General features: G+C 54.7%; 1 protein-coding gene across 3 annotated transcripts in view; it reads left to right on the top strand.

Annotated features, from left to right (window-relative positions):
* Positions 1 to 14,865, top strand: part of PCSK6 (proprotein convertase subtilisin/kexin type 6) — a 131,965-nt gene that overhangs the window by 32,708 nt on the left and 84,392 nt on the right. For all 3 annotated transcript variants that reach the window (XM_037053753.1, XM_037053751.1, XM_037053752.1), the window contains exons 2-3: positions 6,168 to 6,272; positions 14,395 to 14,505. In XM_037053753.1, the coding sequence (XP_036909648.1) occupies positions 6,168 to 6,272; positions 14,395 to 14,505 (216 nt within the window). The remainder of the gene's footprint in view (positions 1 to 6,167; positions 6,273 to 14,394; positions 14,506 to 14,865) is intronic.

The raw sequence follows: 14,865 nt of genomic DNA, 5'->3' as shown, positions 1-14,865 counted from the left end.
TATATGTGACCAAAATGGGAAGCAGGGTTTAAAATTTTTTTTAACGCTTTAAAAAATAACGACAAGCTGTCCATTCTCTCTCTCTCTGGACTTTCTTAATTATAAATACCAAGTAACCCAGCGCTGGCTAAATATAGGCTCAGTGGCCATGCACCATATATTTATAACCTTCTTCAGGCGGAAGTCACCAGAGCAAGACAGAATTAATTTGGTGTGTAGGTTTTTTATAGGCTCTAATTAGTTGTGTTTTTCTTAAGCAGACCCACTGGGATCAATAATGTTATATAAGTGAACTCTGACGCCCGTGGCGTTTGCTCAGAGACTTGTCCCCAAAAGCTGTGGCCCTCAGACCGAAAGGTGTGGAGGCTGCCGGCAGACAGCGCTCCAACGTGTTCCTGCCTCGGGTGGGCTGGGGAGGGGGGTGATAAAGCAGAGGGTTTTTTGCAGTCAGATGCCTCATCCGCGGCCCATTCGTTTCTGAGACTTTGAACTGTGACCGTCGGAGCCCTGAGGCAGGTTTCACTGTGCTGGCCCCGGAGGTAGGGGAGACACTTTTGTGGGCTGTTCCAAGTGTGGGCTGAGCCCCACGCCCTGCCTCCCGCCCCCCCTCCCCCACAGCCCAGCTTGCTGACACGGGGCTTACAGACTCACACCCGCCTCTGAGGTCCAGACCCTTGGAGGGTTGAGCGGGACAGGGTGGGGACCCTTGGAACGATCGCGTGTCCTTTGGGGTGGGTTCGGCCTGCTCACCGGTGACTTTGCTACAGATCAAACGTGATCAATGAGTTGGGGCTTTCCTCCCCCGTTCCCTGGGATCTGCAGAAACAGAACGCCATGTCATCTCTTTTTTTCCCCTCGGGAAGGCGGGGGTGTGACCTCTCCAACCTCACACCTGACCTGCATGAGCAGAGGGGTGGTTCAATAATGTTATATAAGTGAACTCTGACGCCCGTGGCGTTTGCTCAGAGACTTGTCCCCAAAAGCTGTGGCCCTCAGACCGAAAGGTGTGGAGGCTGCTGGCAGACAGCGCTCCAACGTGTTCCTGCCGCGGGTGGGCTGGGGGGGGTGATAAAGCGGAGGGTTTTTTGCAGTCAGATGCCTCATCCGCGGCCCATTCGTTTCTGGGACTTTGAACTGTGACCGTCGGAGCCCTGAGGCAGGTTTCGCTGTGCTGGCCCCGGAGGTAGGGGAGACACTTTTGTGGGCTGTTCCAAGTGTGAGCTGAGCCCCACGCCCTGCCTCCCCACCGCAGCCCAGCTTGCTGACACGGGGCTTACAGACTCACACCCGCCTCTGAGGTCCAGACCCTTGGAGGGTTGAGCAGGACAGGGTGGGGACCCTTGGAACGATCGCGTGTCCTTTGGGGTGGGTTCGGCCTGCTCACCGGTGACTTTGCTACAGATCAAACGTGATCAATGAGTTGGGGCTTTCCTCCCCCGTTCCCTGGGATCTGCAGAAACAAAACGCGATGTCATCTCTTTTTTTCCCCTCGGGAAGGCGGGGGTGTGACCTCTCCAACCTCACACCTGACCTGCATGAGCAGAGGGGTGGTTTGAAGCTGACTGCACTCATATTTACTGGAAAAGGAAACCCGACCCGACCAGGCAGATTCTTCCCATAAACACCCCAGCCCAGGCTTCTCCCCGCCACACTTGGCTTCGGCCCCTTCCGGGTTGGGCGTTGCAGCGTTTTTATACTCAACCCCACTCGACCCCGGAGAGGCGTCCTCACCAAGGCCTATTGGCTGCCACGAATGAAGGGTTCTGGGCCCTTTGGATGGAGCGTAGAAGCCGCAAGCTGTCATTGCCATGTGTGGGCAGAACTGAGCCTGGGAAGTCCAGGAGGGCTTCCTGGAGGCAGTGATGGCCAAGGTGATGGTTTAAAAGGAAGTGGGAGGTTGTCTTGTTGGTGGGAGGGGGCCGACATGAACAAGCTCAGGGGTGTGGGTCCCTCATACACAGCAGCGTCCTTGGAGGACAGAGACGATGCAGATGGGGAGGGGCCTGGCTTGGGGACCTCCGAGTGTGCTGTTGAGGCACGCAACTGGGCTGGGCAGGGCAGTGCGGTGGTGCAGAGGAGACGAGGAGGCCGGCAAGAGTCCTGTCATGATCTAAGCAGGGCGATGGGGCTGCCTGCACTGGGCGGGGGCGATGGGGTGCAGCCAGCTTTGGAGACCATGCAAGAGGCCACTTCCAGAGGGTCTGGTGGTGCTGGATGCACACGGATGCTGTGGTGCTGTTCACCAAGATGAGCGACTCCTCCGGAGGAAGGACAGGCTGGGGAGCAGGTGAGGGTAGCGAAGCGACGTTGACCCAGGGGTGGTGAGGTCACGTGGGGACATGCCCACAGGTGCTGTTGCCCCCCCAAGGTCATGTCCAGGAATAAGGAGGCAAAGGCAGGGTATGGCCCAGCCCCGAAGGCCTCAGCAGTGTGCGTGGGACCCGCTCCCAGAGCAGCTGGGGCTGCTGGGAGCCTGAACGGCAAGTGCCGACCGGCCGGGCAGGAGAGGGAGGGGCAGCCTCTTGGCAAGGGCCTGCCCCCTCGGAGTCTGACGTGATCTCGGGGAACAGCTCAGTGTCTCCGGGGCAGAGGTTTCTAGAAGCCACACGCCCAGCAGCAGCCCAGCTCTCTGGAGCCAGCAGGACGAGGAGGCGGCCAGGGCCCTCAGACTGAGGGGGGGGGGGCGGGGGCAGCCCAGCCTGTCAGGTGGTTCTAACCAAGGCCCTGAGCCTTGGACCCAGAGGTTCCCACCCGGGAGTGCCCCCGGGATGGGAGAGAAAGCCAGAGACTTGCCTGGGTGCCTGGCAGAGCCGCTTAATTGTGACTCACACACACACACACACACACACACACACACACACACAGCTGTGTGCAGGCACACATCCATGTACTCGCATCTGAACACAGACATAGACACACGCTCGGGCATCCACACATATGTAAATACACACACCTGTCCGACGCTAGCAGACACGGCGGTGTAGGTAAGTGCTCAAGACGCAGTAAATGTCGCTCACGGTCTCTGCTCTGGAACGAAGGTGAGCGCGCCCCTGTTGAGACCCGTGGCTGTGTGGGCAGCACCTGCCGCTGAGCTCCCCCGAGCTGATTACCAGAGGGGTGGGAGCCCCCACGGCCACGAGTGCCGTCAGTGCGTCAGAGAGGCAGGTGCGATGGCTAAGAATGGGAGCACTGGCCCAGACCTGCCCGGCTAAGGGGGTTGGGCAGAGTCCCGCAGAGCGAAAGGCCGCCAGTTCGATTCCCAGTAGGGGCACATGCCTGGGTAGTGGGTTCGGTCCCCAGTTGGGGCGTGTGTGGCAGGCAACCCATCTGTTCCCCTCTGACATCGATGTTTCTCTCCCTCCCTTCCCCCTCTCTAAAAATAAATGCATAAATAAATGAAGTAATCTCCAAGTTCAAATCCAGGCTGTGCCACGGACAATAAAGGAGATCTTGGACAAGTGACTTAACCACCCCGTGCCCCAGTTTCCCCATCTTGCGAGATGAGGCTAACCCTGACATCGCCCCCGGAAGGCCATGGCGAGGTGGGAACTCTTGGCCTGCCACCTGGGATGGGGTGTGCAGCTCCTGATCTCGGGAAGCGGGAGCGCCCCGTGGAAGTCGGGGACCCCAGTGGCCGGGAGACGGGGGTACGGGGCAGGGCTCTTTCCCGATTATCTCTACCCTTTCATACCGTCCATCCGGGGTGGGGCAAAAGTAGGTGTGCAGTTGCTGGTATGGAAAAACAATACAATAATTGATAAATAATACTACAAGAGTCAACTCCGTTTCGCGTACAACTCTAAATGTACTTTTGCCCTGCCCTGTATGCTGCCCTGTGTGGCTGTGTTCCCTAGATATTTAGCGAATCCCTCACAGCGCTCACCACTGTGGGTTCTCGGGTGTCTCTCCTTCCAACCCGCAGGCAGAGAATACTTAGCGAGGCTTCTCGTGGTGTTTTAATGGCATTGCCAAGTTTCATGAACCTATCAGTGGGGAGTAAAGAGACAGGAGCATCACACATTTGGCCGACCGTTCCCCCTCTTGGAGGATGTACCGAGATGTGGGCTCTAACTCCAAAAATGCCACGGGTGAGAAAGAGGAGCAAGCACTTGTGAAATTGTGCGCGGTGACTTAATAAGACCACCTCTCCGTCCAGGGGTCAGCTTCCCTGATGAATTGCCATCACAGATCAGCTTCACCGATGAACCGCAGCATGAGGTTCCGGAAGGCTGCAGAGCTGTGCAGGGAGGGGGGCGAGGGGGAGCGTGTCTGACGTTGTCAAGGACAGGAAGGACGAGGAGGTGGCCAGGGCCCTCAGACTGCAGGGGCCTGTTGAAGTCACTGCTTCCGAGTGCATAAAGGCAGGCTGCTCAGAGACTGGCGTGAGAGGTGGTGGGCAGAGCCCATGGACGATGACCACAGTGATGACCACAGCGATGTGTTGAGAACTGTCGTGAATGCTACCCGGGCTGTGGCCAACGGGCAGCAGCCCCGGATGGCCAGGACTAGGAGTGACTTTAACATCAATGCAGATGTCAAATCAGGACATGAATGTTTCCTCACTTACAAGAGTGCCTTGAAGTTAAAAAGTCCTGAATCTGTCCTCACTTTTCTCTCTACTCCTGTGATCCCGGCACTCATCAGTCTGACCCGGAAGTGTACCAAAACACGGCGATAATCCCAAATCCTACTTTGGGTACCTGCATGTCGTTCCGCGTCAGAGGCTGCCTATGGGCAGCGTGGGGAGATTGCTGGTTTGGAATTGGGAGCTCTGAGTGTAACATTGGGCAAGACCTCCTCCCCGGGCCTCAGTTTTCCCATCTGTAAATGGGGCTGCCTCTGTGCTTCTCTCTCAACCTCCAATTTGTGAGTCAGGGCCACAGGGCAGTCGTGAGTGGGGGCCCCCGAACCTGCCATCTTGCCCTGTTACCTCAGGAAGTCACTTGGGGATCTGGAGGCTGGCGGGCCCTCTCTGGGCACACCTGCTTTATCTTCTCATGGAAAGAGGTGCAAAGGGCCGCCCAGAGCATCCCCTTCCCCCCAGGTCTCTGCCTGGCCCGGTCAGCTCTACTGCGGTCTGGTCATAGCAAACAGAATGGCTGTGAGTGAATTGAAGGCAGCAAAGCGTGTGCTGAGTTATTTAGATTTGGCTTCTCCTCACCTCCGAGGGGCAAGTTGAGATTGGACAGGTGAAACGTTCTCACCTGAGAGGGCACGTCCACTGGTCCTGAAGGGGCCGGCCAGGGTTCCAGCCCGCCTCATCGGACTCAAAACCCACGCTCTCGATCGCCACATAGACCTGCTGTGCAAGACAGCTTGCCCCGAATTCACCCACTGGTCAGAAGGTGGAAAAAAACATTAGGAGGGTTGGAGCCGAAAAGGCCCACTTGAAAGTCTAGGTAACATTTGGTCCCTCTTCATTTGAAAATCCCTGTGTGCTGGGACGGTGACCCACTGGCTACTTTCGACCACCTGTGACTGAGCAAGCACTGGTTCAAGGGCCATCCAACCCGGGGGCAAGTTGCTGGGATCGGGAGGGGCCGCCCATCCCGGGGGCCAGGTGACTTCCCTATGTGTCCTACAGCCCTCACGCTGCCCCGGGTCCCGAGAAAGGCCGACACCCCGGGGGTCTGACTGTTCTCATCTGACCTCCGCACGATTCTCGAGCAGATGGCTCCGCATGTTTTCTTTGGCTCCCGCCTCGCCCTGGCGTGCGACTCTTCATTCTTAGATATTCCAGTTTCCCCGTGGGGTGGAGAGCACAGGGGTTTGTTTACAAGTGAATATTTTGGGGTAGACCTGACATGACTCTGACTGAGCTCCTTGAAGGCTGCGTGACCCGAAATGAACACTTCTTCCTGCCTAAAAAATCTGGCCACCCTGGTCCAGACGGGAAGCTTTGGTCAAGCGTGTGATTCATTGGCCTGCCTAGTGTTGTTTACCCAAAAAGGAGCGTGTAAATCCACCTGCAGGTTCATAAACACAGGGCAGGGGCGGGAGATAGCACGGGGTGGCGGGGGGGGGGGGGCGTGCTGGAGAGGGTGCTTTCTCTGGCAGCAGAGTGGCCCTCTCAGAGAAGGTTCCAGAAGGTGGCCGTGGGATGGAGGGTTTTTGCAGCTGTTTGAGGGACTGTGCTAACAAACGGCATCCTGCCTCTTGTTTTGCAGATTGGAAGCCTGGAAAATTACTACCACTTTTATCATAGCAAGACCTTTAAAAGATCAACCTTGAGCAGCAGAGGCCCTCACACCTTCCTCAGAATGGACCCCCAGGTACAGTTTGCTCCCAGTGCAGGACACGTCCGCAGGGCGTCGTCGGCTCTTCCCTTTGGGTCCGTGGCTCTGAGAAAGGCTGGGTGCGGGTTGTCATGCGATTCTAGGCAGCTGTCGGTGTTCTGGTTTTTACATGACAAGACCGATGTGTAGCTGCGTGTCAGACCATCCGAGTGCTCCAGTGTGTGCGTCCCTCATCGGACTGGAGGATTTAAAGTCTCGATTTTAGGTTGAGGCAACAGTTGAGTGAATAGAGGTTAGTTGATGTTTTAAATGTTTCAACGTCAACAGCATACCCATGAGTCACGAGAGATGAAGTATGGGACTCTTCACCCATCAAGGCAGGAAGATTAGGCAATTCAAGCACGTGTTTTCGTAACAAATTAGAAGTTGGGCAGATGGATGTTATTGTGGTTGTGAGGATGGATATCTAAACATTTAAAGGAATTTTAAAATTTGGGCAGTAAACTATTTCTTTTCCTTAAAGAGTTCATGCGGCTCCCTGACCTGCATAGCTCAGTGGGTTGGGCATCGTCACACACACCAGACGGTTGCAGGTTCGATTCCCAGTCAGGGCGCATACGTGGGTTGCAGGTTCAGTCCCCAGTTGGGTGCGTATGAGAGGCAACCAATTGGTATTTCTCTCTCACGTTGATGATTCTCTCCCCGCCTGTCTCCCTCCCTTCCCTATTTCAGCTGTTCCCAGAGAAAGGGTATAAATCAAGTATCCACGGAGAAATGAGTTCTTGGGTCCACCCCGAGTCACCCCCAACAACCGTGGCTCCTTTTGTATCCACTGAGCTGGGGGCGGGTGGGAGAGACAGTTTGTCCTTGGCCACTGTTCTGGAATCCCCCTTCTCCGGCGTGTCACTCTGCGTGGTTCTGCTTTGAACACACAAGGCAGTGGTCCCGGGAAGCACGTTCATGTAAGGCCTTGTATGTTCCTGAGTTCATTCGGTGGGTGGTGGGTGGGTGGAAGGATGGGGGGTGGGGCGAAGACAGACAGAAGGAGACAGATCTCAAACACGAAGCCAATCCCTGTATTAGCTCAGAGCAGGGAAAGGAATTTAACATTGATTGAGGCGTCACAACGTGATAGGGCCCTTTGAACACACCTTGTCTGCCCTGATCACACGGGGCTCTGGTTCTCCCCACATGTGTTCATCGTGCAACTTGAGGGAGTGTTTTCCAAAGGGACTGGAATCTCTTTTTGCCTTGGAAGCAAAGCCAGGTTGTCACCGGTCATCCCCTCAGGACAGGGTCCCACAGGGAGAAGAGCAAGCAAGACCTGGTGCCTGGACCCCTGTCGCCAAGAGGAAGAGGGATGCCGTGCAGGGAGCAAAGGCTGAGCCCCACAGAATTTGGGTTCTGTGAAGCTGCAAGGCCTCCCAGTGGGCCACTGTCTGTCAAAGTATGGAGAAACTTCCAGAAGGGAGTCGATGTCCCTGCCCCCTTTCATTTTAAGCAAGGATGGTCTGTCTGCTAAAGAGACACGCGTGTCCTTCATCTGAAGTCTGTGGAGTTGTTACATTGTCACCACACAGACAAGGGCAAGCCGTTCATGTGGGGAGTCCCCATCCCCCAACACAGGCACAAGAAAGGGACAGTGGCTCTCCTGGTCCCGTTGGCCTGGGGGTTCTGAGAGCTAAGTCCTTTCTTGACCATTAGAGCCAAGGCAAAGTTGAAGTGGAGGCTTAATGCGCGTTCTGCGGTCACACGCTTAGTTTTAGTGACTCAGTTTTAGAAACTTGAAAACGATTCAACTCCAACGTTCTTTCCTCCCTTCCAAAAATATCAATTATTGCCCTGGTTGGGTGGGTCAGGGGGTTGGGCGTCATCCTGTAAACTGAAAGGTCACTGGTTCTATTCCCGGTCAGGGCACAGGCCTGGCTGGCCGGCCAGTTCCCCGGTCGGGGGTGGGGGTGTGAGAGGCAACCAATCAATGTTCCTCTCACACATCAATGTTTCTCAAAAAAAAAAAAGTGCTTGTGCACCTGCCGGGGATGTGGCCCTGGGCCGGGGGCCGGGGGCTGGGGGATGTGGAGATGCCCATCAGTGGGAGCGGGACCTGAGAGGCGGGCGGGGCAAGAAGCATCCGGGTGGGAAGGAAGGGGCCCAGACTTGCCTCTGAGCCTCCGGGTTTATTCATTTTGAGTGCGTTTAAAGTGCCCTATTCCTGGCCCTGGCTGGTGTAGCTCAGTGGATTGAGCATGGGCCTGTGAACCAGACAATCGTGGTTCGATTTCCAGTCAGGGCCCATGCTTGGGTTGCAGGCCAGTTTCTGGCAGGAGCCAGTTCCCTGCAGGGGATGCACGAGAAGCAACCATACATTGATATTTCCTTCCTCTCTCCTTCCCTTCCCCTCTAAAGATAAATAAATAAAATATTTAAAAAAAAATAAAGTGCCCTATTCCTATGTGAGTCTGCGGGCAGAATGTGCCCCGTAACCCCTGCCTCCTGGAAGGACGGAGATGAAAGCGAGGACAGACTTCCTAGGCAACGGCTACAGCAGTTATGTTTTCTCTAATAAAAGTCCCCCTTTTGACAGGGCTTCCTAATAAGCTCTTGGCAGGGTCCCTATCAAAGCATCCCACCAATAAGGAAGCGGGGGAAAGAGAACAGTGTGTTCGTTCCAGGCTGCCCGCGACTTCCCCGGAACTGGCCTGGGTGTCTCGAGGTTCTAATTAAACGTGTCACCCCCGGGACAGGGCAATAGACAACCGAATACCTCTGCTTAAATCTGCCTGGTGTTAATGCTGACCAGGTCAGTTCAAGGCCAGTTTGACTATAGTTCCTCCGCCTCCTTGTTCGGATTAAATATTGGGCAAAATTAGCTCTTTTGAAGAAGTACTTACTGTTATATTCTCTCTCTCTCTCTCTTCGGTGTTAAATATATTTAACCCTGGTTGGGTAGCTCAGTTGGTTGGAGCATTGCCTCGGACACCTAGAGGTTGAGGGTTCGATCCCCGGTCAGGGCACATATCTAGGTTATGGGTTCAATCCCTGGTCAGGGCACATTCAGGAGGCAACTGATCAACTTTTCTCTCTCACATCTATGTCTCTCTTTCCCTCTCTCTCTAAAATCAGTAAACATATCCTCAGGCGAGGATTTTTTAAAAATGTGTTTATTGATTGTTTTAAACAGTGTTACCTTTTCTTAGTCCAGGACATTTTCCTACGTTAGCCAAGCCTTTTTTGCAACAAGTTAGCGTTGGGACAGCCATGTCGTAAGTAGGATTATGAAAAAGAGAAGATGATTTAATATCATGGGGAGCCTTGGGAAGGCCAAGCTGCTAATAAGTTTGGAATGACCCAACTGGAAATGAATGTGGTAGGGCTCAGGATAAAGTTCAGCCGAAGGCAGATAGTATTTCATTTTAATTAGCTCCAGTCCGCCTGGTCTGAAAGGGCCCTGATAAGCGGTGGAATTTACAGCCCACCCGTATCTCCCATAAATGCTGGTAGAATGTCCATTTGTGCAAACAAAGCGCAAGAGGAAAAGGAAGACTTCAGGTGGCCAGTCACACAAACATCTCTGTGCTGATCTGCCCCAGAGTCGTGCACTGGTTTTCCTTACATTCTTAGTCACCTTCGCGTGGGTTTTTTGGTTGTTGTTTGTTTGTTTCCGCCATTTTGCTACAAGTGCTTTTTGTTCACCAGCCCTTGCCTTTGGAGAAGAGCCCGGAGGTTCTGCAGGCATCATATCAGTCTCTGAGTTTTTCCGAGGGCTGTCACTGAAGCAAACGGAAAGCATTTGTTTTTCACGTGTTCTGGGGCCAAAAGTCGGGAGAAGGGTGGATGTGACAGGAGCTCCAGCCAATAGCTTGCAACGGCTCACACATTTTTTTTCAATGACTCGTTCCGATTACCGTCCAAGCTGGCTTATAGTTCGACAGCGTTGCTGCCTGCGTCTTCCAACCTTTGCATTTTTCGGATGATGACTCTGGTCCAGCCCTTCCCCGCCCTTTGCTTCTCAGCCAGATCGATGACGGAAATAGAAAGATAAAGATGTTATAAGAGGCTGGCCCTCAGTAGCTCCTTCGGGGCCTCGGCCTTCGGTCTGAGGCTCTGTGTTTGCGCGTCCGTTCTCAAAAGTTGGAGAAGGGTTTGCAGCCCCGGCTTCACGGCGTTCTGTTTGGGAGGCTGGGACTTCGCCCCCAGAGTGTGATCAGAGCTCAGGTTTCTGTCCAGCAGTGATGCAACGTTGAGGCCGATGTTTCCACTGACCGCAGATGGGGTTTGATCGGACAGTTGTGTGTGCTAGAATCCTGGGGAGTGCAAACAGACAAGACGTTCCTGGCAAGTACAGGCCCAGAGACTGTGAGTGACCAGGCTGATCTTGTGGTTCATGAACTGTGTCCCGGGCCGGGGGGCAGGCGAGAGCTGCCTCCCAGAGACCCATGGGCTCCCCCACGTGGGGACGGGAGAGACTCCGAGCTCCCTCTTCACACCGTCAGCACCACTGAACGGGGTCTAGTAGAATCATGGCTATTAGGAAGGGGTAATGAGTTTCAGTTTAGACTATGCTTTGAACGCCAACGCGTTCCTGTTTCCTCAGCCTGATTGGCACTTCCACCTGCACGCCGTCTCAAAGTCAGCACGTCCTAGGCCAGACGCACCGTCTCTGACCCCAACTCTGCACACTGTGACCGGAGCCGCAGCCCCCCTGCCCCCACACTTGTCCCACCACTGGTCAGCTTCCCCTGACCCGAGCTCCTGCCCTCCCTCACCGGTGTGCTGTGGGCTTCCTTGGCCCCCAGATGGACTCTCCGCTCTCCTTAGGGACACTGTGCAATACGAGTGTGATGGCGTCATTGTCCCTTGGGGTGTCCTACCCCGCCTCCCAGTCCCTCCTTGGTCCGGCTCCCCTGTGTCTCCTCCTCCTTTGGGTGATGTTTGCTCCTTCCCCTTCCCCATTCCCCTCCCCCTCCTGACTGGGCTCATCCAGCCCTGCTACCTGGCACCTGGCTGAGTGTCCTCCACTTAACACCCTCTTTCTAGCAGCTGTATGTTTCTGCTCTGGATGTGTGAGATGATTAGCATCCATCTTCCCCCCTGGACTCCAGGAGCAGCAGGGTCCTGTCTACGTCCCTCTCGCTGCTCCTGTCCCAGCCTAGCGCTTGGTGTGTGGGAGTGACAAGGGCAGAGTGTCCAGGACAAGGCGCCGGGTTTGGCACCCGTTCCGAGCAGACCACAACCGCAGGAGACACCGTCTCAAAGGGTGTCGTGGTCACACAAGCCATTTGAAACCTCGGCCCTGGTTAAGGCTGTGATTTAAACCTATATTCGTCTCCTAGGCTGCCGTAGCAAACGGCCACAGGCTGGGTGGCTTCGACGGCAGAGACACGTTGTCTGACCATTCTGGACTCCAGACGTCTGAACTGAAGGCTTATAGGACACTGGCCTCTCTGAGGGTTCTGGGGAGGGTCCTTCCCTGCCTCCTGTGGCTTCTGGTGGTCCTGGACATTCCTTGGCCTGTGGCTGCATCCCTCCAATTCCTGTTTCTCTGTCCACGGGGAGAGCTTCTCCTTCAGCATCTCAGCTGTCCATCTGCCTTTCTTTTGTGGGGACACTGTCATTAGACTTAAGCCACACTGAGATGGTCCAGGATGATCTCATCTCAAGATGCTTAATTGAGCCCCAGCTGGCATGGCTCAGTGGTTTGAGCATTGTCCTTCAAAGTGAAAGGTCGCCGGTTCAATTCCTGCTCAGGGCACATGCCTGGGTTGTGGGTTCGGTCCCCAGCTGGGCCACATGCAAGAGGCAACCGATCAATATTTTCTTTCTCGTTCTCTCCCTCCCTTCCCTACTAAGAACAAATAAGTAAAATCTCTTTTAAAATTGTCAAGTCTTTTTAAAAAAGTCTTTAGCTGTCGGTCACAGGGAGCAGACTGCCCGAGCCTCCGCCAGAGGGGGAGCCCCAAACTGTGCTGGGGACCCCACACTGTCGCCTGCTCAGAACCATGTGTCCATGTTGAGTGTCACCCTACAGCCCAGCTATGGGGGGGCACAGGGAGGCCCACACTCCTTCATCCCCCTCGAGGATGAGTTTGTGACGTCTGGCAACACGCTTCCCCCCATCACTTGACTGAATTGACTGAGTTCCCCGCCTTCTCCGAACGGGAAGTGTCGCCTCTCTGGCGGAGCAGTCGGAAGGCCTGGGTGTTAGGCAGACAGGCGGTGAGTCTCACGGGGCAGAAGGGACGGGAGCGTGCCGGGAGCGTGGCGCCGTTAGCGATAGACGCGCTGCTCTGAGCTATCACCGCGTGTTTAGCAGATGCAGAAATGCCGTCCTGGGTGTTTAAGGCCAAGGAAAGCTTTCTAGTTCAGACAGCAGTATACGGGGAACTCGCAAAGCACCATCAGAGGGTGTGAGGCGCGAAACATCCCATTGAATACTTTTCTTCTCCATGGACCTACCTATCGATCAATGGGGATTATAAATGGACGAGGGCTTGGGGCCGAGGCTTGTTCGGGGGCCGAATCCGAAACTGCTTTTGAGCCCTTTGCGGTGTGTCTGAGGCACTGATCTGCTGGTGTTTCCTAGACACGCGGGTGGTGGGACAGGCGGCCACACTTCTTTCTAAGCCTTTCGTCCTGTGGAAGAGCAAAGGTGTTGTCCAGGTCGGTCCCCACCCGAGGTCAGTCCCCACCCAGGGCCGTGTCTGGGGCTGCCCTCCCTCAGGACAGAGTGGGGAAGATGAGACGGGGGTGGGGGGGGCGCGAGCAGCTGCTTGCCCCTCAGCCCTGGCTGTGCCTTTGTTTTCTGCATGTGTTGCCTCAGGCGCCCCCCCCCCCCGCACTGGCTGCGATGGCCGTGGGGCGTGGTCTTGGGGTCACCATCCTTGGGCCACCTCCAGGTCACTCTGGCCCTCACTGCCCCAGCTCTGCAGGTTCCCACCCCCCCCCTTCACCTGCCCCAGGACAGTGGAATTATTAACCCACCCCTCACCTTTTTAAACTGGAAAAATACTCTCCCAGCTTGAAATTCTCTTTCGCACACACCCGCAATTAATACAGCTGTGTACCCGGCACTGATGTGAGCGTGTAATAGGTGCCGGTCTCTGTACCAGTGCCCTCCTATGACAACCCACGGTGACCCATTGTACAGGTGGGCAAACTGAGGCCAACCAGGGAGACGAGCTGCTTGAGTCACAGCTGGTCGGTGTGAAGCTGGTGTCAAATCCTGACAGCTCGGCCCATGGGTTCCTGCCCTTAAATATCCCTTATCCTGCCCCTCACATGTTTTTCTGTGGTTCTGAAGGCAGATATTCTGATTTACAGAAATGGATAAACCCCTGCAAGTGATTTTCACGTTTTTCAATTCACAATAATGTCACCAGTAAGGAATTGCTGCTCCTGGTATTTTGCTGTTTCCCTTTCTAGAATGTTTTCTATGCATGTCTTGGTATCATGTTTCCAGTGGCTGCTAAAAAACCGCAATACGTGGGTCATCAAACTTTACTTATTCGTGTCCTCACTGGAAAACACCTTGCTTCTGACTTCTGGTATCTCTTTGACCAGTTTCTCTCCTCTCTCATCATTCCTTTCAGTTCTGGTGACCAGGGTTCGCAGGCAGTGGACAAAGCCCCAAGGTCTTTATTCTTTCTCTTTTCGTGGCGTTATCTCACAGACCCGAGGGGCACTGTTGTCCCCGCCACACACACGGACAGGTTCTCATCTTTCCACTGTGGCGGCTTTGAAGTGAAAATGTCCCCTGGGAACTTCTGCTCGCAGACATCTAATAGGACACGGGCATTCATGAAAAGGCCAGCTCCTAAAACCAGGAGAGCTCTTTTAGAATAGGTCGTGGGGTGGGGGGCTGTGGCGCTGGGCAGAAAAAGGTGACGGGATTAAGGAAACAAAGAAACTCACTGACACAGACGACAACGTTGCTGAGGGCGGTGATGACCATTAGGGAGGGTGAAGTGGGGATGCACGGTGATGGAGGGAGACCGGACTTGGGGGGCGAACCCACAATACAACCTACAGGTGACGTGTTACAGGGTGGTGCACCTGAAACCCATGCAATTTAATGAACCAGTGTCACACCCAATACATTCAATAAAAACGAATAAGCAAGTAAAATAAAATAAACCGTAACTGCATTTCTCCCTGACAGGTGAAATGGCTCCAACAGCAAGAAGTCAAACGCAGGGTGAAGAGACAGGCGCAGAGTGACCCCCACACCCTGAATTTCATCGACCCCCTTTGGTCCAACATGTGGTACATGGTGAGTAGGGCGTGGCCTGTCTGGCCTCCGACCCCCAGCTGCAGGGCGCGTATCTGGGGCAGGTTAATCCCCACCCCACCCCCCACCACACTCCAAACAGACTCACGCACTCACTGCACCTTGGGTGTAAACCTCCGCTTTCACGCTGGGCGGCACCTGCTTTCTTGTGGATTTTTAAAAATTATGTGCAAATCCCTGGGGGGGCCTGTTCCCATCAAAGCTGGGAAGCACTTTGATGAAGGCCATGAGGCTCATTCAGTGGTGACCATGAGCCCCTGGACGAGACCCCCAAAGAGAGATGATGTCCTAGGAAAACGATAGATTGGCAGGCACAGAACATGCATGAGGAGAGAAGCTCCC

This window comes from Sturnira hondurensis, unplaced genomic scaffold (genome assembly GCF_014824575.4).
Source record: "Sturnira hondurensis isolate 20B ecotype Veracruz unplaced genomic scaffold, ASM1482457v3 Scaffold0007865, whole genome shotgun sequence".
In the NCBI taxonomy this organism is placed as follows: domain Eukaryota; kingdom Metazoa; phylum Chordata; class Mammalia; order Chiroptera; family Phyllostomidae; genus Sturnira; species Sturnira hondurensis.
Note: the sequence above shows the minus strand (reverse complement) of the source record. Positions and strands in the feature narration are given on the sequence as shown.